The sequence below is a fragment of the Oncorhynchus tshawytscha genome, linkage group LG22, assembly GCF_018296145.1.
Source record: "Oncorhynchus tshawytscha isolate Ot180627B linkage group LG22, Otsh_v2.0, whole genome shotgun sequence".
In the NCBI taxonomy this organism is placed as follows: Eukaryota; Metazoa; Chordata; class Actinopteri; order Salmoniformes; family Salmonidae; genus Oncorhynchus; species Oncorhynchus tshawytscha.
Genome location: NC_056450.1, coordinates 2,700,052 through 2,726,631, shown reverse-complemented (window position 1 = coordinate 2,726,631; position 26,580 = coordinate 2,700,052). Strand labels below are relative to the sequence as shown.

Below are 26,580 nucleotides of genomic sequence, written 5' to 3'. Positions count from 1 at the left end.
ACAGGTCCAGGTTTTGCAGCTCTTTCAGAACATCTGCGATCTGGATTTGGGTGAAGGAGAAGCTGGGGAGGCTCAGGCAAGTAGCTGCGAGGGGTGCGGAGCTGTTGGCCGGGGTTGGGGTAGCCAGGAGGAAAGCATGGCCAGCCGTAGACAAATGCTTATTGAAATGTTTTATTTTCGGTGGTGACCGTGTCACCTAGCCTCAGTGCAGTGGGCAGCTGGGAGGAGGTGCTCTTGTTCTCCATGGACTTTACAGTGTCCCAAAACTTTTTGGAGTTAGAGCTACAGGATGCACATTTCTGTTTGAAAAAGCTAGCCTTTGCTTTCCTGACTGACTGTGTGTATTGGTTCCTGACTTCCCTGAACAGTTGCATATCGCGGGGACTATTCGATGCTATTGCAGTCCGCCACAGGAAGCGGTCTTCCGGTCAGACTCCGGAGACGGGCACATCGTGCACCACTCCCTAGCATTCTTCTCGCCAATGTCCAGTCTCTTGACAACAAGGTTGATGAAATCCGAGCAAGGGTAGCATTCCAGAGGGACATCAGAGACTGCAACGTTCTCTGCTTCACGGAAACATGGCTAACTGGAGAGACGCAATCCGAAGCGGTGCAGCCAGCGGGTTTCTCCACGCATCGCGCGGACAGAAACGAACATCTTTCTGGTAAGAAGAGGGGCGGGGGCGTATGCCTTATGACATAACGTGACATGGTGTGATGACAGAAACATACAGGAACTCAAATCCTTCTGTTCACCTGATTTAGAATTCCACACAATCAAATGTAGACCGCATTATCTACCAAGAGAATTCTCTTCGATTATAATCACAGCCGTATATATCCCCCCCCAAGCAGACACATCGATGGCTCTGAACGAACTTTATTTAACTCTCTGCAAACTGGAAACGATTTATCCGGAGGCTGCATTCATTGTAGCTGGGGATTTTAACAAGGCTAATCTGAAAACAAGACTCCCTAAATTTTATCAGCATATCGATTGCGCAACCAGGGGTGGAAAGACCCTGGATCATTGTTACTCTAACTTCCGCGACGCATATAAGGCCCTGCCCCGCCCCCTTTCGGAAAAGCTGACCACGACTCCATTTTGTTGATCCCTGCCTACAGACAGAAACTAAAACAAGAGGCTCCCACGCTGAGGTCTGTCCAACGCTGGTCCGACCAAGCTGACTCCACACTCCAAGACTGCTTCCATCACGTGGACTGGGAGATGTTTCGTATTGCGTCAGACAACAACATTGACGAATACGCTGATTCGGTGTGCGAGTTCATTAGAACGTGCGTTGAAGATGTCGTTCCCATAGCAACGATTAAAACATTCCCTAACCAGAAACCTTGGATTGATGGCAGCATTCGTGTGAAACTGAAGGCACGAACCACTGCTTTTAATCAGGGCAAGGTGTCTGGTAACATGGCTGAATACAAACAGTGCAGCTATTCCCTCCGCAAGGCTATCAAACAAGCTAAGCGCCAGTACAGAGACAAAGTAGAATCTCAATTCAACGGCTCAGACACAAGAGGCATGTGGCAGGGTCTACAGTCAATCACGGACTACAGGAAGAAACCCAGCCCAGTCACGGACCAGGATGTCTTGCTCCCAGGCAGACTAAATAACTTTTTGCCCGCTTTGAGGACAATACAGTGCCACTGACACGGCCTGCAACGAAAACATGCGGTCTCTCCTTCACTGCAGCCGAAGTGAGTAAGACATTTAAACGTGTTAACCCTCGCAAGGCTGCAGGCCCAGACGGCATCCCCAGCCACACCCTCAGAGCATGCGCAGACCAGCTGGCCGGTGTGTTTACGGACATATTCAATCAATCCCTATACCAGTCTGCTGTTCCCACATGCTTCAAGAGGGCCACCATTGTTCCTGTTCCCAAGAAAGCTAAGGTAACTGAGCTAAACGACTACCGCCCGTAGCACTCACATCCGTCATCATGAAGTGCTTTGAGAGACTAGTCAAGGACCATATCACCTCCACCCTACCTGACACCCTAGACCCACTCCAATTTGCTTACCGCCCAAATAGGTCCACAGACGATGCAATCTCAACCACACTGCACACTGCCCTAACCCATCTGGACAAGAGGAATACCTATGTGAGAATGCTGTTCATCGACTACAGCTCGGCATTCAACACCATAGTACCCTCCAAGCTCGTCATCAAGCTCGAGACCCTGGGTCTCGACCCCGCCCTGTGCAACTGGGTTCTGGACTTCCTGACGGGCCGCCCCCAGGTGGTGAGGGTAGGCAACAACATCTCCTCCCCCGCTGATCCTCAACACTGGGGCCCCACAAGGGTGCGTTCTGAGCCCTCTCCTGTACTCCCTGTTCACCCACGACTGCGTGGCCATGCACGCCTCAACTCAATCATCAAGTTTGCGGACGACACAACAGTGGTAGGCTTGATTACCAACAACGACGAGACGGCCTACAGGGAGGAGGTGAGGGCCCTCGGAGTGTGGTGTCAGGAAAATAACCTCACACTCAACGTCAACAAAACTAAGGAGATGATTGTGGACTTCAGGAAACAGCAGAGGGAACACCCCCATCCACATCGATGGAACAGTAGTGGAGAGGGTAGCAAGTTTTAAGTTCCTCGGCATACACATCACAGACAAACTGAATTGGTCCACTCACACAGACAGCATCGTGAGGAAGGCGCAGCAGCGCCTCTTCAACCTCAGGAGGCTGAAGAAATTCGGCTTGTCACCAAAAGCACTCACAAACTTCTACAGATGCACAATCGAGAGCATCCTGGCGGGCTGTATCACCGCCTGGTATGGCAACTGCACCGCCCTCAACCGTAAGGCTCTCCAGAGGGTAGTGAGGTCTGCACAACGCATCACCGGGGGCAAACTACCTGCCCTCCAGGACACCTACACCACCCGATGCTACAGGAAGGCCATAAAGATCATCAAGGACATCAACCACCTGAGCCACTGCCTGTTCACCCCGCTGTCATCCAGAAGGCGAGGTCAGTACAGGTGCATCAAAGCTGGGACCGAGAGACTGAAAAACAGCTTCTATCTCAAGGCCATCAGACTGTTAAACAGCCACCACTAACATTGAGTGGCTACTGCCAACACACTGTCAATGACACTGACTCTACTCCAGCCACTTTAATAATGGGAATTGATGGGAAATGAGGTAAATATATCACTAGCCACTTTAAACAATGCTACCTTATATAATGTTACTTACCCTACATTATTCATCTCCTATGCATACGTAGATACTGTACTCTATATCATCGACTGCATCCTTATGTAATACATGTATCACTAGCCACTTTAACTATGCCACTTGGTTTACATACTCATCTCATATGTATATACTGTACTCGATATATCATCTACTGTATCTTGCCTATGCTGCTCTGTACCATCACTCATTCATATATCCTTATGTACATATTCTTTATCCCCTTACACTGTGTATAAGACAGTAGTTTTTTTTTTTTTTGGAATTGTTAATTAGATTACTTGTTCGTTATTACTGCATTGTCGGAACTAGAAGCACAAGCATTTCGCTACACTCGCATTAACATCTGCTAACCATGTGTATGTGACAAATAAAATTTGATTTGATTTGATTTGATTTGTGCTGGTCAAGGGCAGTCAGGTCTGGAGTGAACCAAGGGCTATATCTGTTCTTAGTTCTACATTTTTTTTAATGGGACATGCTTATTTAATGGTGAGGAAATTACTTTTAAAGAACGACCAGGCATCCTCGAGTGACGGGATGAGGTCAATATCCTTTCAGGATACCTGGGCCAGGTTGATTAGAAAGGGCTGCTCGCAGAAGTGTTTTAGGGAACGTATGACAGTGATGAGGGGTGGTCGTTTGACCGCGGACCCATAGCGGATGCAGGCAATGAGGCAGTGATCGCTGAGATCCTGGTTGACCATCAGACCATCTCTGGAGACCTTCTCCCATTCCTCACTTCCCTCATCAACTCATCCCTGACCACTGGCTGCATCCCCTCAGACTTCAAAATGCCAGAGTCGCTCTGCTCCTCAAGAAACCAACACTCGACTCATTTGACGCCAAAACCTGGACCTCTATCCCTTCTTTCTTTTCAAAACTCTTGAGCGTGCTGTCGCTGATCAACTCTCTTGTTATCTCTCTCAGAATGAGCTTCTTGACCCTAACCAGTCAGGCTTCAAGACGGGTCACTCAACAAAGACTGCTCTTCTCTGTGTCACAGAGGCAATCTGTACTGACTGACAAAGCTGACTCTCCCTCCTCATCCTCCTAGATCTATCAGCTGCCTTCAACATCGTGAACCATCAGATCTTCCTCTCCACCCTCTCAGGGCTGAGCGTCTCAGACCTTGACGTGACCCTGGACAACACCCTGTCGTTCTCCTCAAACATCAAAGCAGTGACTCGTTCCTGCAGATTCATGCTTTACAACATCCGTAGAGTACTGGAAGTGGTGCAGGTCCTAATCCAGGCACTTATCTCCTGTCTAGACTAATGCAACTCTCTGTTGGCTGGTCTCTCCACTTGTGCCATCAAACCCCTGCAACTTATCCAGAACGCTGCAGCCCACCTGGTTTTCAACCTGCCCAAGTACCCTTCATGTCACCCCGCTCCTCCACACACTCCACTGGCTTCCAGACCATGGTTCTTGCCTATGGAGCAGCAAGAGGAACTGGCCATCCCTACTTTCAGGCTATGCTCAAACTCTACACCCCAACCCGAGCACTCCGTTCTGCCACCTCTGGTGTATTGGCCCCTCCCGCTCAGCCTTGCCAAGCTCTTCTCTGTCCTGTCACCCCAATGGTGGAACCAGCTTCCCCCTGAAGCTAGGAGTCCCTGCCCATCTCCCGAAAGCACCTGAAACTTTACCTCTTCAAAGAGTATATTAAATAATCCGCCTCCTTACCTCGACCTCAAATACAAAAAAAATATTCTGAACCAACACTTGCACTTGACCACCCCCTATACCTGTAAAAAGGGGTTTTCCCACCAAGCTAACTGTAAGTCACTCTGGATAAGAGCGTCTACTAAATGTAAAAAAATATTGATACGCATTTCATTGATTTGATAGTCTATACCATGTATTTGCTTAAAAATGAATTAGCTAGATAAATTAATATTGCCAAGTACTGCTAGCTAGTTAGCATTAGCTAATCCTTGCTTCACTTCCCAATAATAAAACTGTCTAAACAGTAAATGACGGTAGTTAAGCCAAAAAGGTTGATACACCACTTTCCTTTCTATTACTGTTTTCTGCAGGCACATGCTAGCTTTGTGAACAATCATTGTAGTCTCAACCTCTTAACCTTCTCATCTCCAGAAAATAAATACAAATGGATCAATGAGTTACTAATTAAATTAGTTAAACAGATGAACACTGTTACCACTTCTGTGAACAATAAAATGTTGGCTCATGTGTTGTAACTCAGTAAAATGTTAAACATTGTTGCATTTTGTGTTTAGAATTTTTGCTCAGTGTAGAACAAAAAGAATTAACATTTTAGCAATTTTGTAATTTCGCTCTTGTCCAGAGCGAATTACAGGAGCAATTAGGCTTAAGTGCCTTGCTCAAGGGCATAGACAGATTTTTCATCTAATCGCCTCGAGAATTCAAACCAGCGACCTGGCAGTTACTGGCCCAACGCTCTTAAACGCACGGCTCCTCCAAAGCATGCACGTTTTTGTAGTGCGGGGGCTCCGGTAGTCTGGAGTTGAAAACATTAATACTTTTTTAAACAGAAAAAAAACATGGATGTGTTCACAGCCTTACCCACAGTTGTTAACTGCCATTAGGTCTGCCACCAGCATAAATGGGTACGTCAACACACTCACTGCAATCTGGAGACAGGGGTAGGGAGATCAAAAACGGAAAAATAAGATGGACACAAGTGCTGTAGTTGCAACACCATCGGATAAACAAAGTAAAAGGAGGCTTTTAGAGATAACCTAGGGAAACAAATATTCAAAATATCCTCACCACATTTCAGTTTCAGAAAAATGTGTACAAAGACATGTAGAGGTTGTGCAGCTTAACTTACCCCCATCACAAACTTGGTGTAGCTTCTCACTGCTGGGGCTTGGCTGAACTGCAGAAAAGTGTGAGAGGGAAGCATTTACAAAATAATTTTGCTAGGATATAATTTTCTTGCACAAAACACTGTTTTCCAACACATGATCTCTTCTGATGACTGGCTCTGGGGCATCTGCCCTGATCTGTTAGATATTGAACCGGTGTTGAGAGACCAGATGCAAACTGGCTACCCAGTCATCACTGGATTTACCAGATCCTCCAGCCCAGTGTTGAACTGCCAAGTATCAACCCCTACCCTGTACCCCATCGTCATTGGGTTTACCAGACCCTGCCTCAAACGGATCCAAGAGAGGCCTTGAACCATGGACCATCACCCTCCAGTACCAACCTCATACTTATTGTGCATATGTGCACATTCATTTTAAATAGAATAGCATGACGATCTTAGAGATCATGTGCTGGAAAACAGTATTTTCATGACGGAACACTGTAGATAACCAACATAAGTAAAGATCATCAAGGACAACAACCACCCGAGCCACTGCCTGTTCACCCCGCTATCATCCAGAAGGCGAGGTCAGTACAGGTGCATCAAAGCTGGGACCGAGAGACTGAAAAACAGCTTCTATCTCAAGGCCATCAGACTGTTAAACAGCCACCACTAACATTGAGTGACTGCTGCCAACACACTGACTCAACTCCAGCCACTTTAATAATGGGAATTGATGGGAAATATATCACTAGCCACTTTAAACAATGCTACCTAATATAATGTTTACATACCCTACATTATTCATCTCATATGTATACGTATATACTGTACTCTATCATCTACTGCATCTTTATGTAATACATGTATCACTAGCCACTTTAACTATGCCACTTTGTTTACATAGTCATCTCATATGTATATACTGTACTCAATACCATCTACTGTATCTTGCCTATGCCACTCTGTACCATCACTCATTCATATATCTTTATGTACATATTCTTTATCCCCTTACACTTGTGTCTATAAGGTAGTAGTTTTGGAATTGTTAGCTAGATTACTTGTTGGTTATTACTGCATTGTCGGAACTAGAAGCACAAGCATTTCGCTACACTCGCATTAACATCTGCTAACCATGTGTATGTGACAAATAAAATTTGATTTGATTTGATTTTGATAAGTGTTTAACGTGATTTTTGAATGACTACCTACCTCATCTCTGGTGCTCTCTAGCTAAACCCACTTCCTGTTGAACGCGGACCAGCTCTGTTTGTTGTTTTGGAAGGTTTTGAAAGTCTCTGAAAAAGTGTTCTGTTGAAAAAGCTTGGTAACTAGCTAGCTACCTTTTGAGTTTGGATCCCATGACGCGGTTGGCATCAGTTGCTGGGACCGCTGCTATCTGTCCAGGGATCCTGCCAAACATGGGTCTGAGGAGCTGCTTGGCATAGCAGCTAGCCTAGCTGCTAACTGCCTATCAAGCTGGCTGGGTTTTCTTGAGGGCTTGAGCACAGCCCACGACGCGGTTAGCCCCTGTGGCTGGGACAGCAGATTGTCCCGGGCTTGTGGCTGTCTAGATCTGTTTGTTTCTGTTTCCATCTTCCCTGCGACCTGCCCTGACTGGAACTGCAAGGAGTAACAGCGTAGCTTACGTTGGTAACATGACCAAAGCCGGTGGTACCGTTGAGGACAGTGGTGTCTCTTTACTACAGGTGAAGGTTATTTTAAACAAAAAAAATCATTCTATATGCAGTTGTTACAACAATAAAATAGATTCAAGTGTTGTGTGAAAACACTGGTGGAGTCAACTAATAAAACAAATGGATGACCTGACCAGAGGTCCAGGACCTGAAGAACAGTTTGCAGTTCCCCCAGGGTTTGTTCATTAAGTTTAAACAGGAGAACGGCAAGAAGACAGTGATCTGTAAGTCATTGAGGGAGGACATCAGTTCTATATGTGAATCCATGACAACAATGACAGAGAAATCAGATTATCTCGAGGGACAATCGAAGAGGAACAAGATTGTTGTGGATGGAATTGCAGCGTCTGAGGACAAAGTGAGGGAAATGATCTTGGAGAAACTGAAGATGGACCACAGGAAGATGAGGTGGAGTGCACCCACGGGACAGGAAAACCCACCAACGGCCCTAGTGACAGGCCCAGGCAGATAGTGGTCAAGTTACTGAGGTTTAAGGACAAGGTAGCTGTTCTGGAAAGAGCCAAGAACTTGATAGGAACCGACATCTTCCTCAACGAGGACTATCCTGAAGCTGTGCGCTAGAAGAGGAAAGAACTGATCTCAGCCATGAAAGCTGCCAGAGTGCGTGGGGACATTGCTTACATCCACTATGACAGGCTCATTGTCCACCATCCCTCCCAAAATCCTGGAAGGGATGAGAGAGCCAAGCCTGTGCGTTCATAGCTTCAGCACACACACACCAACTGATTAACAGACTGCTGATCACTTCCTGTTTTTATAAGAAATGAGTGCATGGAGCTCCCATCTCATATAGCGCAAGTGAACAGCAAACCTGGGTTCAACAAAACAAGCATTTCCCCTCACGGCACAAGTATTTCCCACCATGTGACCTAGTTGTTGTGTGTATGTACTGACATGTGACCTAGTTGTTGTCTGTATGTACTGACATGTATGTGTAACTGATAGATGCACACAAAATGTACGTACATTTTACAGTCTTTTGTCTGTAATGTTTTTTTTGTTATGTGTCGGACCCCAGTAAGACTAGTTGTCGCCACTGGGGATCCGCCTAATGGGGATCCTAATAGATATATTTATATATTTTTTGTAAATCAAATCAAAATAAAATAAAATGTATTTGTCACATACACATGGTTAGCAGATGTTAATGCGAGTGTAGCGAAATGCTTGTGCTTCTAGTTCCGACAATGCAGTAATAACCAAAGAGTAATCTAACCTAACAATTCAACGGCTCAGACACAAGAGGTATGTGGCAGGGTCTACAGTCAATCACGGATTACAAAAAGAAAACCAGCCACGTCACGGACCAGGATGTCTTGCTCTCAGACAGACTAAATAACTTTTTTGCCCGCTTTGAGGACAATACAGTGCCACTGACACGGCCCACAACCAAAACATGCAGACTCTCCTTCACTGCAGCCGACGTGAGTAAAACATTTAAACGTGTTAACCCTCGCAAGGCTGCAGGCCCAGACGGCATCCCCAGCCGCGCCCTCAGAGCATGCGCAGACCAGCTGGCTGGTGTGTTTACGGACATATTCAATCAATCCTTATCCCAGCCTGCTGTTCCCACATGCTTCAAGAGGGCCACCATTGTGGTACTATTCCTATGTAATGGGTATCATTAAAGAAAAAGTACAAAGAATACATTGCTGACCTTTTTCTGACTAACTATGAAACTCATGTCCAGTGCTGAACCAAGGATGAACTAGAATTTGTTTCCAGGTTTATTTCCCTGTTATTCAAGAGTAGATTATTGTATTCTTCCTGCCCTCATGGGGCTCCGGAGTGCATTGCACTGCATCTCAGTGCTAGAAGCGTCACTACAGACCCTGGTTCGATTCTAGGCTGTATCACAACCGGCCAAAAGGCCCAGCGTCGTCCGGGTTTGGCCGGGGTAGGCCGTCATTGTAAATAAGAACTTGCCTAGTTAAATAAAGGTAAAATAAAAAAATACAAATGGCTTCGTAAAGCATCTACAACTTCAACTGAGATGTGTTGTCTCACTTATGTTATTAAAGTGACCGTTGATCTTAGATCAGTGCTTAGAGGTGTAGGTATCGTGCTTACATTGTCGTCCACGGCGTAGGTGTTGATGAAGTGGGCCAGGAGGTTACAACACCACAGAAAGATGACCTCACCCAGGACATGGGGCACAACCCCCCTGCAAACATAAAGCGTCCAATAAGGGGAAAGGACATAAATACAGTACAGATCAAAACAAAACAATGTCAATGGTTTTGAACCAGGATTATTGATTCTTACCTAGTGCCCTATAAAATCACTTTTATTTTTTGTTTGATTACGTATTTTTTTTCCCAAAATTCAGTTTTCACCGTTACGATTTTACAGATTTCAGTGTTTCCAGGTTTTTGCTAAAAAACAAAACATTTGAAGTTCTAAGTCCACAACAATGTTTAAATCACATCAGGAGACTATTTCTGAGGTCTGGGATTTTTTTTTGAAATGTTGATTATGGGTGTAGTCACCCTTTAATGCAAGTGAGTACCAGGAAGAGATTGTTGTTTGGTGGTCAGTGCTATCTGGAATACTTGGGATGTCTGTACCCTAGACCCCAATGGAATTATGTTTTTAGAATTGTTTTAAAGTAATACAAAATGAAAGTCTGAAACATCTTGAGTCAATAAGTATTCAATCCCTTTGTTATGGCAAGCCTAAATAAGTTCAGGAGTACACATTTGCTTAACAATTCACATAATAAGTTGCATGGACTCACTCTGTGTGCAATAATAGCATTTAACATGATTTTCGTATGATTACCTCATCTCTGTACCCCACATATAGAATTATCTGTAAGGTCACTCAGTCGAGCAGTGAATTTCAAACACAGATTCAACCACAAGGACCAGGGAGGTTTTCCAATGCCTCGTAAAGGGTAACTTTTGGTAGATGTGTAAAAATAAAAAAGCAGATATTGAATGAATATCCCTTTGAGCATGGTGAAGTTATTAATTACACTTTGGGTGGTGTATCAACACAACCAGTCACTAGAAAGATACATGCGTCCTTCCTAACTCAGTTGCCGGAGAGGAAGGAAACCGCTCAGGGATTTCACCATGAGGCCAATGGTAACGTTAAAACAGTTACAGAGTGTAATGGCTGTAATAGGAGACAATATTGTAGTTACTCCACAATTCTAACCTAAATGACAGAGTGAAAAGAAGGAAGACTGTACAGAGAAATTATCCAAAACATAAAACCTGTTTTCAATAAAGCACTAAAGTAAAACTGCAAAACAATTGGCAAAGAAATGACCTTTATGTCCTGAATACAAAGCGTTATGTTTGGGTAAAAACACAACACATCACTGAGTACCACTCTTCATATTTTCAAGCGTGGTGGTTGCATCATGTTATGGGTATGCTTGTCACTGGCAAGGAGTTTTTTGGGGGGATAAAAACAAAAGGAATAGAGATAAGCACAGACAAAATCCTAGAGGAAAACCTGGTTCAGTCTGCTTTCCAACAGAAACTGGGAGACAAATTCACCTTTCAGCAGAATGTTGCTGAGTGGCCTAGATACAGTTTTGACTAAAATCGGCTTGAAAATCTATGGCAAGATGTGAAAATGGTTGTCTAGCAATGATCAACAACCAACATGACAGAGCTCGAAGAATAAAAAAATATGTGCAAATATTGTACAATCCAGGTGTGCAAAGCTCCAGACACTTATCCAGAAAGACTCACAGCTGTAATCACTGCCAAAAGTTGGTTCTGTAAATAGAATATTTCTGTTTTTCATTTTCAATAAATGTGAAAATGTTTCTAAAAACATGTTTTCATTATGGGGCATTGTGTGTAGACGGGTGAGATAAAAAAAAAAATAGATTGAATTCAGTATGTAACAACAACATTTGGAAATGTCAAGTGAAGGCACATACTGAACAAAAATATAAACATAACATGCTACAATTTCAAAGATTTTACTGAGTTACAGTTCATATAAAAGGAAATCAGTCAATTCAAATAAATAAATTAGGCTCTAATCTATGGATTTCACGTGACTGGGCAGGGGTGCAGCCATGGGTGGGCCTGGGAGGGCATAGGAAAATCCACTGGGGAGCCAAGCCCAGCCAATCAGAATAATATTTTCCCCACAAAAGGGCTTTATTACAAATTCTCTAAAACAATGTTGGAGGCGGCTTATGGTAGAGAAATTAACATGCAAATCTCTGGCAACAGCTCTGGTGGACATTCCTTCAGTCTGCATGCCAATTGCACGCCCTTGAGACATCTGTGGTATTGTGTTTTGTGACAAAACTACACATTTTAAAGTGGCCTTTTATTGTCACCAGAACAGGGTGCACCTGTGTAATGATCATGCTGTTTATATAAGCAGATATAATCTGCTTGTTGATATGCCTACACCTGTCAAGTGGATGGATTATATTGACAAAGGAGAAATGCTCACTAACAGGGATGTAAATACATTTGTGCACACAACGTGAGAGAAATAAGCTGTGCATATGGAATATAATGTCAGGGATCTTTTATTTCAGCTCATGAAACATGGGACCAACACTTTACATGTTGCGTTTATATTTTTGTTCAGTGTATTATTTTTGGCATTAGCTAGCACTAGTCGACTGCACCTGCGGCAAAACTCTGGTATTTGTCATCCTATAGCTTGTTCCCCATCTTCTATTTAAATAGTGAGCCAACATGTTTTCAGCACCTTTAGTTCCATGGCTGATCAAAACATTTTCATGCTCTCTCGTCTCTCTGCAGCAGATATCTAGGCCACAATTCCGACCAAAGTAAAGTGCATGTAAATGTAATGTAATTCCCTTTTTATGCGCTCTCTCTATGCATTCTCGGACCTTGAACTTAACATGAGAATAGCATGTTACTATTCACTCACTATTCAATTGAGGTGGAGCTCGAATAAACAAAGGTGTGGCAGTGGTATGTCTAGACAGTGGCGGTTCTAGCTTGTATAATTGCATTAGTACTGTAAAAAGTTGGAGGTGCGCTATTTGATAGATTCCCTCGCTCCCCCTACCTCAGGCTTCCAGTGGGGAGACCTGAGGTCAACTTACCCCCACCCCCTTTCCATCTCGTACTTCTGAATGGGAGACCTTCCCAGGCAGTAGCCTGCCTAGCTCACAAACTAGAATCAGAGCCCCCACTCCGACAAGGTTAATTGACCCACAATCCTACACGGTGACATGATATCATTAACGTGATGCGGAAATGAGCGATAGAAAACCGATCGCTTAAATGTCTCCATTCCAAAAAAGTTTTGTGCGGTCGCCCCGTGCCGCCCCAGCAAGATGCCGCCCTGGGTGGCTGCCTATGTCGCCTTTACCTAAATCCGCCACTGTGTCTAGACACGCCGTATTCTGACCTTAAATATTAGCCACAATCAGGAGCCACCGTCAGTAATACCCACGTACATTTATTCATGCATCACTCTATTCCATTCAGTTTACCGTTCTTTCCTCTGTCACATCCTTGTAAGTTCCTGGCATTAGTGGGTCATATTAGGCTAACGTTGTGCAATCATTTGGGACATGTAGCCTATGATTATGTAGCAGGTTAAACCTGGAGCCTGGAGCACGGTTCACAACGACTGGACCGTTGTCATACAGTTCCATGATTAGTGAGAATTAGAGTAGATTTATAGGACTATAGTTCAACCCCTATTGTACACTTTTTTTCCCACCTTCCAATATCTTATGGATTTAACCTGAATATGACAACTTTCAGGATGAATCAAACCACTATTTTTTTTGTATACTTTACTAACCCTAAAATGTGCCTAAATAATCTACAAGATCAGAGTATTTTTAAATCTGCCAGTGCGTACTGAAACGAAGACGAATACGCATAGATGGCTTTCTTTCATTGTTCCCTAATATTCTGACCGCGTTCTCTCAATGTATTCTACTGCGTCTGTTGACAAAATTTGAATTAAAAAGGTACATCGTATTAAAAGCAATGGCTTAAGATAAATGTACTCAAAACACCATTGAAAACTAGAATCGCAATACATATCGTATTGGCACCTAAGTATCGTCATAACATCGTATCGTGAGGTCTCAGCCCTAACACAAAGGATAATAATGTCCCTCACCTATAGTGCTACACCAGTGGTCACCAACTTGTGGATCGCGATCGACTTGTTGATCTCCAAGGCATTTCTGTACAAAACTCAACGATAAAGCCTTTTATTCCTATTTTTTTGTATTAGTCTCGGGCTGTTGATGGTAGGTGCAGCCAATTCAGCTGCCCTGCGCGCCGGGTAGGCAAGCTGTTGCCGTTTCATGAGTCTGAAGGTACAAACTCTGCCTTCCAGGTGGGCCTGGAGAGGAAATCAAGTGCACTATGCCACCGCTGGCCAATCAGATTGCTCAGATGACCGAGTCTGCAGTAACGTAGCAGGCATACAAGAAAGTTACGGCAAAATTGATACTGTGAGATTTCAAAATGTTTAAAACCATAACTAGAAAGAGACTGGCAACGAATACAGCAAAGAGCTGCTGTTTTTATGAGTGGGTTCATGTTTAAGTTCTTACTTAGCACTATCAACTTTGTATTCAACACTTTTATAACCCATAAAATGCATATTCTTCCTATTTCCACTCAGCGCTACAACAAGCACTGCAGCAGTAATGCATGAGTAGGAAAGTGTAGCTATAGGCTTGCGTTGTTGTTATTATTAGCAGCTTGGGTCTTTTTTTAATATATATATATATTTAATTTCTCTGTTCATAGGAGTAACAACATGAATTTGTGCATAAGGCAGAAATAATGCAGTGCGGCTTGAGTTTTGCCATTGGCTGGACGACGGTGTCCCTTTTGGTCAGTGTCAGTGGAGGAAAGGGAGAGCGGAGGGATATTGAGAGACGAACCCTCAGTCTGCTGCTCTATCCCTCCGCTGAGACTGACAATCAGATGCAGGCACCATCAGCCCAGTAAAATAAAAAGCAAATTACTTAAATGTATGCTCACCCAGCTGTGCTTCACAAGTAATACAACAATGGTTCTATTACCGATGTGATCAGATAGCCCAACTCAAAATTTGAAATATAATTTCAAAAAATGTCCTGAACAACAATACGTTGGCAGGTAAATTCAAGCAAAGCCAGTATGCTGTGTTAATGTATTGGGCCTTACTGCACAAACCTAATTGCTACAGTACTGTTTTTAATTGGTTAATGTTGCATAGGCTTACATTTTTTAAGTCATGTTAATTAAAAAATCAGAGTGGCAGATCTCGGCATGCATTTTGACTCAGAAAGTGATCTTGACTCAGAAAATGTTGGTGACCACTGTGCTACACAAACTAGGAGATTCACACGACCATTAGGGTGATGTCAGTAAGAATTACACTTAATGACAAAGAATGTCTCACTTCTCCTACTTACAAAGTCTGACTAGTAAGAAATTAAATGACTTTACAAAGTGGAATTTTAAAAAAGCATTACTTACACAAAGAATCCCCCAATGCCCTCATCGTTGAAGATTTTGGTGATGCTGCTGAACAGCCCCCTGTCAAAGTCAATCCCAGAGGAAACCAAGATGAAAACGTCAAATTAAACACAAATCACCCGAGTGTTAATCTTTTACAACTACATGTTTAGAACCTCTGAGTGCCTCTCATTAAACTAAGCTATCCATTCTATTACTTCAACAAATGTAGACCACTTAGAATTTTGGAATAAACATTCTGTATTGTACCATGTCACTGTCAATGGAGTCATGAAGTTGCAGTAATGAAATGGACACTTTCTTGTCAATTATGACATTCATGCCAAGTGTTAGATGAACTACCATGACACACTGAGAAACTGTAAGGTAACCGAGTCAAGTCAACAACTCCCTTGGTTCATTTGCATTCAGTATCTGAGGTATGCTGCATGTGTCACACCTTACCTGTACTTGACTTCTCTCCCCACAAACTGAGCCATGCATCGCACGGAGATCACTGAAAGACAGGACAACAACGTCAGGGGAGCAAACGGTGTTATCTGCAGGACATCACAAAGAAACCAAATCTGAGAGCTAACAAATGAACGAGACCAGCAAATCTTAAGATAACTGCTACTAGAAAGCTACACTAACCAGGTTTCCATCCAACCAACTCATGCGGATGAATTAGAAAAAAACTCATGGCAGGCCTGATGGAAACGGCAAATTTGTCAGCAAAATATCCTAATTAATTATGTGACAATTGCAGTGGAAACGCTGTTATGCTCAACTACTGATATAATAACCATAAAAGGAGGAGCATGCATGCACCGATAGGACAGATGGGGAGTGAGTAGCTCTGTTTTGAACTGACAAAAATGTGGTTATATGTAGAAACCAGACAAAGTTTAAATTAAGCCTCTAAAATCAACATACCACCAAGTACCACTTGCCGTACGGTAGCAGAGAACAGTCTATGACTCGGGTGGCTGGAGTCTTTGAACATTTTTAGGGCTTTCCTCTAACACCGCCTGGTATAGAGGTCCTAGATGGCAGGAAGCTTGGCCCCTGGGCCGTTCGCACTGCCCTCTGTAGTGCCTTGCAGTTGGAGGCCGAGCAGTTGCCATACCAGGCAGTGATGCAACCATGCTCTCAATTGAGCAGCAGAATAACTTTGAGGATCTGGGGACCCATGCCAAATCTTTTCAGTCTCCTGAGGGGGGAAAGGTGTTGTTGTGCACTCTTCACAACTGTCTTGGTGTGTTTGGACCATGATAGTTTGTTGGTGATGTGGACACCAAGGAACTTGCAACTCTCGACCTGCTCCACTACAGCCCCGTCGATGTTAATGGGGGCTTGTTCGGTCCTCCTTTTCCTGTTGTCCACGATAAGCTCCTTTGTCGTGCCTCACATTGAGGGAGAGGTTGTTGGCCTGGCACCACACTGCCAGTTCTCTGACCTCCTTCCTATAGGCTGACTCAAAGTTGTCGGTGATCAGGCATACATACCACTGTTGTGTCGTCAGCAAACTTAATGATGGTGTTGGAGTCGTGTTTGGCCACGCAGTCGTGGGTGAGCAGGGAGTACAGGAGGGGACTAAGTACACACCCCTGATGGGCTCCAGTGTTGAGGATCAGCGTGCCAGACGTTTTGTTGCCTACCCTTACCACCTGGGGGCAGCCCATCAGGAAGTTCAGGATCCAGTTGCAGAGGGAGGTGTTTAGTCCCAGGGTCCATAGCTTAGTGATTAGCTTTGTGGGCACTATGGTGTTGAATGCTGAGCTGTAGTCAATGAACAGCATTCTCACATAGGTGTTCCTTTTGTCCAGGTGGGAAAGGGAAGCATGAAGCGCGATTGAGAATGCATCATCTGTGGATCTGTTGGGGCGGTATGCAAATTGGAGTGGGTGTAGGATCCAGGAGGATGCTGTTGATATGAAAGGCTGGTCATGGCTCACCAGCCTTTCATAGCACTTCATGGCTACCGACGCGAGTGCTACGGGGTGGTAATAATTTAGGCTGGTTACCTTCGCTTCCTTGGGCACAGGGACTAAACACATACAAAGCAGATCAGAGGCAATAGGGACGAGCAGAGATGTTCTCTTGATAAGTGCGTGAACTGGACCATTTTCCTGTTATGCTAGCCATTCAAAACATAATGAGTACTTTTGAGTTTCAGGGAAAATGTATGGAGTAAAAAGTACATTATTATCTTTAGGAACGAAGTGAAGTAAAAATACAATTTGTAAAAAATATAAATAGTAAAGTAAAGTACAGAATCCCCCCCAAAATACTTTGGTAGTACTTCAAAGTATTTTTACACCACTGCCAACTAATTGCAGCATTGCCGCAAAAATGGAAGAGGAAAAAGTTAAGACCTTGTCTGTCGGCCCTGCATTAAAACCTCTACGGGATCGGTGTCTCTACACCGGGACGGTTGTTGCTAACATGCACTAATGCGCCTAGAATGTCCCTGTAAGGACATAGACATGTCTTATTGGTGCAGAAAGCTTAAATTGTTAATCTAACTGTGCTGTCCAATTTACAGTAGCTATTACAGTGAAAAAATACCATGCTATTGTTTGAGGAAAGTGCACAACAATAAAACAATACCTCTGGAGGTAAATAATGTAGTTACATTCAGTAATCTTGCTCTAATTTGTCATCCTGGGGGTCCCAGAGATAAAAATGTAGCATAGTTTTGTTTGATAAAATGAATTTGTATATTCAAATATAGGAACTGAGTTAATTTCACATTTCCACAAACTTCAGTGCTTCCTTTCAAATGGTATCAAGAATATGTGTATCCTTGCTTCAGGTCCTGAGCTACAGGCAGTTAGAATTGGGTATGTCATTTTAGGCGGAGACTGAAAAAAAGGGTCCGATCCTCATTAACAACCAAAATTGATTAAAGAAAATTGTGATGAATAAAAAACTATACCAGTTTCACTTAAGGACCAGAAAAATGACAGCTATGCCATATAGATTGCAAAATAGTTGGGAAGAGATTCGATGTACCGATTCTATGCACATGGTTTATGAACTGATACACAAAACGGCACCGGATTCAAAAGTTTTTTAAATTTAAATTATTATATATATATATATATATAATATCTATCTTGCAACCAATAGAATGTTATATACTGTATATGGGGGATACAACCATCCCAGTTCGGCAGATTTTGCTGCAAAGGGACAATCATTAGATCCTTTGTTTTAGTGCATATGTAGCTAGTTTTTGGTCGCAAGTTCAGGAATGGCTAAAGAATTGCAAGATTTGCCTGAGGCTAACTATGCAAATAGCAACGATGTGTGATTTGTATTTGTATTTATTATGGATCCCCATTATCTACTGCCAAGGCAGGATCTACTCTTCCTGGGGTCCAGCAAAATGAAGGCAGCTTATACAATTTTAAAAACATTACAATACATTCACAACACACTGTGTGCCCTCAGGCCCCTACCCCACCACTACCACATATCTAAAGTACAAAGTCCATGTGTGCGTGTACTGCGTATGTTATCATGTATGTGTATGCATGTTACTGTGCCTGTTTGTGTTGCCCCAGTTTGTTGGAAACTCAAAATTCTCATATTTTTTCTATGTGGATTTTTGAATATTTGCATGAAAATCTGTGGCATATTGGATGGAAACCTAGCTAGTCTGAATTAAAAAACAAAGCTATAAACTCCAATAAAGAAAATAAACAGACAGACAATCGCCAGGATTTACCATGGAAGGGATGAGTGGCTATTCTGGACAGGCACTGGATGACCATCTCATGTGAGGTCTTGAGTGAGAGAAAGAGGAAATCAAACTGTGCCAAGTATCAGTGGGCATAGCTATGCAAAACTGCTACATCTAACCCGTTCAGAAATGACCAAGTAGGCAACACTGGAATCTATTGCGAACACTAAAAATAAGACCAGCAAATATAGAACTGCACAACAACGTTATATATCATTAACCACAACATAAGAGGGGATTTATTCACATCTTATTACAGGTATTATACATATATTAGAAGTCCATGCTTTCATTCAAAAGTTACTGTATTGATGTGTTTATTTAAATAATACACTGAGTATACCAAACATTAGGAACTCCTTCCTAATATTGAGTTGCACCCCTCCCCTTTCGCCCTCGGACCAGCCTCAATTAATCTGGGCATGGACTCTACAAGGTGTCGAAAATGTTTCACAGGGATGCTGGCACATGTTGACTCCAATGCTTCCCACAGTTGTGTCAAGTTGGCTGGATGTCCTTTGAGTGTTGGACCATTCTTGATACACACAGGAAACTGTTGAGCGTGAAAAATCAACAGCGTGGCAGTTGACACAAACCAGTGCGCCTGGCACCTACTACCATACCCCGTTCAAAGGCACTTAAATCTTTTGTCTTGACCATTCACCCTATGAATGGCACACACGTCTCAATTGTCTCAAAGCTTAAGAATCCTTCTTTAACCAGTCTCCTCCCCTTCATCTACACTGATTGAATTGGATTTAACAAGTGGCATCAATAAGGGATCATGGCTTTCACCTGGATAGTCCATGTCACGGAAAGAGAAGTTTTGTGCATGCGTGCGTACATGCACACACATACACATTATATGGATATCGTAATCATAATACTTCCAGACCAGAATGTCTAGAAAATGGAGTGAATTCACTCCAACCTAATAAACTCAACTGGCTTCACATGGACACACTTGACATTTTATACTTTCATATTATGCTCCCTATCACACTTGGACCTCTCACCTCTTTCATCACTTTCCTGAGGGAGGTCTTCAAGTCGTCTTTGTTCGATACATGCTCCGCCTGCTCTGCTGGGACGGCCTGGAGAGGAAAAAGAAGGGCTTAAATAACTTGATATACGGGGTTCTTCCCACATACGGTCACAAATGCATTATACAATGACACGTGTCTCTCTCATTTGATAAGGACACTGACTACACATTGGCAAGCTCCGATGATTGGTTGGATAATAGGCTTTTGTGGCCAGAGTGGCGAGTTTCAAAAACCTATTGAGAGCAGTTGCAGTTATGAGTGATTATGAACTACCACGCCTCTGGGTTTAGGATTCCCTTACCTGTTTGACTTTACTCCGGACCATGGTGGAGATGGCACTGGACATTATACGAGGGGATAGACCTCGGAAGAGTCCCATCTTTCCATCAACCCTTACGATGTGCTGTGCTGTGGACAGACAGATAGCCATCACAGTCCTGTCAACTCGTATTCCCCATATACAGGGTGACAAAGGATGATAACCCATGAGCAAGACTCACACACCATAGGAGAAGAATCCAGGTAGGTACAACACTTTCCTCCCAAACATGGTGGTTCCGACAGTTGGGGTGAGGGGCTCATGTCCAATCTGAAAGCACACACAACTCACTGGAAGCAAGCTGGCATACTGAAGGGGAATCATTTTGATATATTTTTCATAGCTGTCGTAGCTAGCTAGGCCCTAGTTGTAGTGGTAGGATCTTGGCACTTGCAGTTGGCAGGGGAGTGGCATCTTGGATAGTTAGGTACTGAAAAGGGCAGGCTGGCACGCAGAGAATTTGACCAAATGTAGCTAGGATTAAATGCAAATAATGTCAATTTCGCTTTATCTGTCCTCCCCAGACACACATACTTATGAGAGATAATATTGGCTATGCTCAACGCTTGAGGTTTGACTGGGGGTGGGCCAAGCCAGGGCTAGAGATGATGCCATCTCTGACGTTAGTTATTTAGTTAGCAAGCTAGCATCTTCGAAATATGGTAGAAAAGGGGGTGAAATACCAAAACATTTATAAATAAGCTAACATTAGATGTTGACCGCAAACTCCCTAGCTAGCCGGCAAGCAAACTCAAACACCCCAATCATAATCCTGAAAGTGGAACCTCAAAGTGATAGCCATCGTGCTTGCTGGAAAAATAATGAATAACTCAAACCAATGTAGATTTAGCTAAATTGAGTAACTAGCTAGCTACCTGAATGAGCAGTTTGACGTACAGCAGCGGGTGTGTGATAGCTGTCACCCCGGCTCCGAGAAGCACAATTGCCGTGTCCATGTCCACGGCCGTCGCGGACGCATCCTGGTCAAATCTGAGGGGCTCCCTTCGCCCACCTGTACCCCCAGACAGGTTCTCAGGTGTCCCCATTTTCACGGCGATATTGAGAGGAGTCGTCCAGTCCACAGGCTGTGCGGGGAACTGGATGCGCAAAACAAGAACATGTCACGTGATTCCGTCGAGGATCATAACAAGAGGCTGGACTACTTTACCTCCCTGCAGAAGGAGCTGCATGCTCCTTTCTATCCAGCAGATGGGACTGTTTGCTTCATCTTCTTTTGACAATTCACTACAGCTCAGTACAAGAGCCTAGTTCTACTGCCGAAGATGAACCCATATTCATATGCCGTGTAAACTCCGATGATGTAATTGTGAAATGGAAAATGTGAAGACATATGTGGGTCATTCTATGAAAATGGTGGCTTTTTGAACAGCCAACTTTGAGAAATTCTAATTACTTTTTTAAAATCAAAACTTAGTCAGATATTAGTTATCCACTTAACATTATAAATCAACATAATTGACAGCTTAACATATTTTTTTATTTTTACTACATTACTGTCTTTTTGTCACTGGTGTTACCTATATTTTAGATGAGAATTCAGGCTTTCTAGAATGTAATTTCAGTCTTAATTTGCATATATAATCAAAGACAGAAAAGGTTCATGATAATACTAAGAAATTGTTTGGATTAGTAATAATTTACTTTAAACATGCATGTGTAACGTTCTATTGTCTGACGTTTTTCCATTTATACTATTGTTTTTTGTAACGTTAGAAATAATTGAGGTTGAGTTGTCAAAATTTAATGATCATATCCTTAAAATGTTTACTAATGAATGTAGCAACAGTTAGGTAGATACAAAAACCATGTTAAATTAAATTGGGCAACTCTGATGCCAGAATACCAATATGCCATAAAGTAATACCAGTGACGCAATGTAACACCAGTGACACAATGTGAAACCAATGACAAACATAAGATTACTTGAAATACATTTGAACAATTTATTAGTAATATTTTTTATTACAAATCATTTCAGATTTCATTTAATATGAACAATAAAATGAGGGTTATTGGTCAAATATTAAGACCAAAAGATGAAGCAAGTTTGTTACGTTCTGACCTTAGTTCCTTTGTTTTGTCTTTTGTTTTAGTATGGTCAGGGCGTGAGTTGGGTGGGTTGTCTATGTTAGTTTGTCTATGATTTTCTATTTCTGTGTTTGGCCTGGTATGGTTCTCAATCAGAGGCAGCTGTCAATCGTTGTCCCTGATTGAGAACCATATTTAGGTAGCCTGTGTTCCATTGTGTTTTGTGGGTGGTTATTTTCTGTTTAGTGTTGTTGTACCTTGCAGGACTGTTTGTTGGTTGTTTATTGTTTTGTTTTCAGTGTTCATTCAAATATTTCAAATATGAACACTTACCACGCTGCACCTTGGTCCTCCTCTCCTTCCCACGACAGCCGTTACACCTATTGACTAAAATGTGTCTGTCACGGCCGTTAATGGAAGAAGACCAAGGTGAAGCGTGGTGAGCGTACATTTCTCTTTTTATTTTGAAAAAAGACACCGAACAAAAAAACAAACCGTGAAGCTAAAGGATATGAGCTATAAACAAAAGTCAACTTCCCACAAAGACAGGTGGGAAAGGAGCTACCTAAGTATGGTTCTCAATCAGAGACAACGATAGACAGCTGTCCCTGATTGAGAACCCTACCCGGCCAAAACATATAAATATAAATAATAGAACATAGAATACCCACCCCAAATCACACCCTGACCAAACCAAATAGAGACATAAAAAGGATCTCTAAGGTCAGGAGGGCGTGACAGTGTCTTTCATAACACAACATTGTCATACAAACATATTAAACATGTCCACTAGAACATTAGAAACACTAACATTGAACATAAATTAAGACTGTTTTCCTAACCACACTGATACGAACATTTTGTATGCAGTACAACCTGTTCATGGAATTCTTTCTGCATTGTTCTTCACTTTTACTTCAGGTATGTTTGTCTTTGCCATGTTATTGTGTTGCGTTCATCACTTATCATCTCTGAGCCAATCTCCATTGCTTTCTAGCTACTGACAGCTTCTTCACTTGTAGCCAGTGCACATCTGCCACTTTCACAGTCTGGTGCTCCTCCAAGTACTTCCAGATACTGTGGTAAATTTGAACTGAACTTTTGTTCACTGGCAGCGGCTCTGGCATTAGACAACATCTCCATACCAGATATCATCTCTTGGGCTCAGCCAGTAGAACTTGTTGACATTATGTTCTTCAATCTCCAGTACAATGCCAGGGTTGTTGGTCGGAGTTCACGATACACCACTGTCCGCTGTGGTGAGACTCGATGACATTTGGGGATGATGTCATCTTTGGGGATGATCAGTGAGATATACCTGCTGGAACGTGTGCTACGGGTGGGTGTTGTTATCGTGACCAGTGAACTGAGATAAGGCAGAGCTTTACCCAGCATAGACTTATAGATGACCTGGAGCCAGTGGGTCTGGTAATTCTAAAGGGTTCACATACGTTGGGGCAAAAAAGTATTTAGTCAGCCACCAATTGTGCAAGTTCTCCCACTTAAAAAGATGAGGGAGGCCTGTAATTTTCATCATAGGTACACTTCAACTATGACAGACAAAATGAGGAAAAGAAATCCAGAAAATCACATTGTAGGATTTTTAACGATTTTATTTGCAAATTATGGTGGAAAATAAGTATTTGGTCACCTACAAACAAGCAAGATTTCTGGCTCTCACAGACCAGTAACTTCTTCTTTAAGAGGCTCCTCTGTCCTCCACTCGTTACCTGTATTAATGGCACCTGTTTGAACTTGTTATCAGTATAAAAGACACCTGTCCACAACCTCAAACAGTCACACTCCAAACTCCACTATGGCCAAGACCAAAGAGCTGTCAAAGGACACCAGAAACAAAATTGTAGACCTGCACCAGGCTGGGAAGACTGAATCTGCAATAGGTAAGCAGCTTGGTTTGAAGAAATAAACTGTGGGAGCAATTATTAGGAAATGGAAGACGTACAAGACCACTGATAATATCTTTCGATCTGGGGCTCCACGCAAGATCTCACCTCGTGGGGTCAAAATAATCACAAGAACGGTGAGCAAAAATCCCAGAACCACACGGGGGGACCTAGTGAATTACTTGCAGAGAGCTGGGACCAAAGTAACAAAGCCTACCATCAGTAACACACTGCGCCGCCAGGGACTCAACTCGTCGTAAAAACTAAACTCGTCGTGTTTGGAGGACAAATGCTGAGTTGCATCCAAAGAACACCATACCTACTGTGAAGCATGGGGGTGGAAACATCATGCTTTGGGCTGTTTTTCTGCAAAGTGACCAGGACGACTGATCCGTGTAAAGGAAAGAATGAATGGGGCCATGTATCGTGAGATTTTGAGTGAAAACCTCCTTCCATCAGCAAGGGCATTGAAGATAAAACATGGCTGGGTCTTTCAGCATGACAATGATCCAAAACACGCCCGGGCAACGAACGAGTGGCTTTGTAAGAAGCATTTCAATGTCCTGGAGTGGCCTAGCCAGTCTTCAGATCTCAACCCCATAGAAAATCTTTGGAGGGAGTTGAAAGTCTGTGTTGCCCACCAACAGCCCCAAAACATCACTGCTCTAGAGGAGATCTACTTGGAGGAATGGGCCAAAATACCAGCAACAGTGTGTGAAAACCTTGTGAAGACTTACAGAAAACATTTGACCTCTGTCATTGCCAACAAAGGGTATATAACAAAGTACTGAGATAAACTTTTGTTATTGACCAAATACTTATTTTCCACCATAATTTGCAAATTCATTAGAAATCCTACAATGTGATTTTCTGGATTTTTTTTCTCATTTTGTCTGTCATAGTTGAAGTGTACCTATGATGATCTTTTTAAGTGGGAGAACTTGCACAATTGGTGGCTGACTAAATACTTTTTTCCCCCACTGGATATATTTATAAAGCGGGAAGAAAAAATATATCCATATTGTCTGAATACACTGTATATACAGTATATATACAGTGCATTCGGGAAGTATGAAGACACCTTCACTTTATCCACATTTTGTTATGTTACAGCCTTATTATAAAACTTTTTTTTTAAATGTTCATCAATCTACAAACAATACCCCATAATGACAAAAGCATAAACTGTTTTTTTAAATTTTATTTTGGGAAATGTATTAAAAATTAAAAAGAATTGAAATATGACATAATAATAATTAATAATTGATTATACTTATGTTGTATTAGACTACAGATGAACTATATATATATCCTGAACTTGCTTGACTGTCTCAATCTGGTACAGCATGTCAACGTCCCCACACAATCGTGGAAATACACTAGACCTCATCATCACTGGAGAAGTCCCTGCCTCAGACCTGGATGTACATGAGCTAGCTGTATCTGATCATAGGTCTGTGACAAAATCTGTGAGTACTCCTCGTCTTCCAACCCTGACGAGATGTTCGACCTGTATTTACCTGCACTTTAGGCAACACAAACAGCCTTGTCCCTAAAAAAACACGTTAAGTATCCTTCCAATGGTCATCCCCGTGGTTCACAGAGGTGCTAGGGCATCTGTGGAGAAGTACTGGCCTAACTCTTCATGTGTTGGCGTATAAAGACCACCATGCTTGCTATTTCAAGGTACTAAAAGCAGCCCGCTCTACCTTCTACTCTGCCATGATAGACAATGACCGAGGAAATCCCAGGACCTTGTTTTCCCCATCAGTGGCCTTTCCAACAGCAATTACGGAACAATGCAACCGATTTTAGTTCTTCAAGGCTAAAATCAACACCATCCGAAAGAAGATAGTATCCCCCAACCTGGCTCCTACTCCCCCAACCATATCTGCCCCCTTCTAAGTGACTTTGCTCTAGTCTCACCTGCTGCCGTATTAGAAATCTAAAAAATGAAAACTACCAGTCGCCCACTCGACCCTATTCCAACAATCACTGTTCAAAACTTGCTCATCTGCTCTCATCCAGTTTGTAACCAACCTGTTCAACAATTCCCTCCACACTGGGCAGGTGCCATCAGTGTTAAAAATCGATGTCATCACCCCCTTGCTCAAGAAACTATCCCTTGACAAGACCTTCTCTCAAACTATAGGCCTATTTCCAATCTCCCAATTTTGTCTTAAGTCCTGGAGAAGGTAGTGGCAACTTAGCTTCACACACACCTCAGTACTAGCCAGCTTTGTGAGGCTCTCCCGTCTAGCTTTAGGGACCATGCACTGTACTGAAACAGCCCTGGTGAAGGTTGTAAATGATATGCTCATGGCTGCAG

General features: G+C 42.8%; 1 protein-coding gene across 2 annotated transcripts in view; it reads right to left on the bottom strand.

Moving 5' to 3' along the window:
- The window catches only part of LOC112221581 (mitochondrial carrier homolog 1), a 30,102-nt gene extending 8,671 nt beyond the window's left edge, over positions 1 to 21,431 (bottom strand). The window contains exons 1-10 of one of the 2 annotated variants that reach the window (XM_024383726.2): positions 21,174 to 21,431; positions 20,484 to 20,568; positions 20,281 to 20,387; positions 19,950 to 20,027; positions 18,919 to 18,976; positions 15,648 to 15,699; positions 15,204 to 15,263; positions 9,820 to 9,913; positions 6,047 to 6,094; positions 5,783 to 5,846 (exon numbers count right to left, since the gene is read on the bottom strand). In XM_024383726.2, the coding sequence (XP_024239494.1) occupies positions 5,783 to 5,846; positions 6,047 to 6,094; positions 9,820 to 9,913; positions 15,204 to 15,263; positions 15,648 to 15,699; positions 18,919 to 18,976; positions 19,950 to 20,027; positions 20,281 to 20,387; positions 20,484 to 20,568; positions 21,174 to 21,344 (817 nt within the window). In that variant the 5' untranslated portion in view covers positions 21,345 to 21,431. Of the gene's footprint in view, positions 1 to 5,778; positions 5,847 to 6,046; positions 6,095 to 9,819; positions 9,914 to 15,203; positions 15,264 to 15,647; positions 15,700 to 18,918; positions 18,977 to 19,949; positions 20,028 to 20,280; positions 20,388 to 20,483; positions 20,569 to 21,173 lie in introns of both variants that reach the window. The other variant, XM_024383725.2, reaches the window with a different exon arrangement.
- Between the last annotated feature and the right edge of the window lie 5,149 nt (positions 21,432 to 26,580).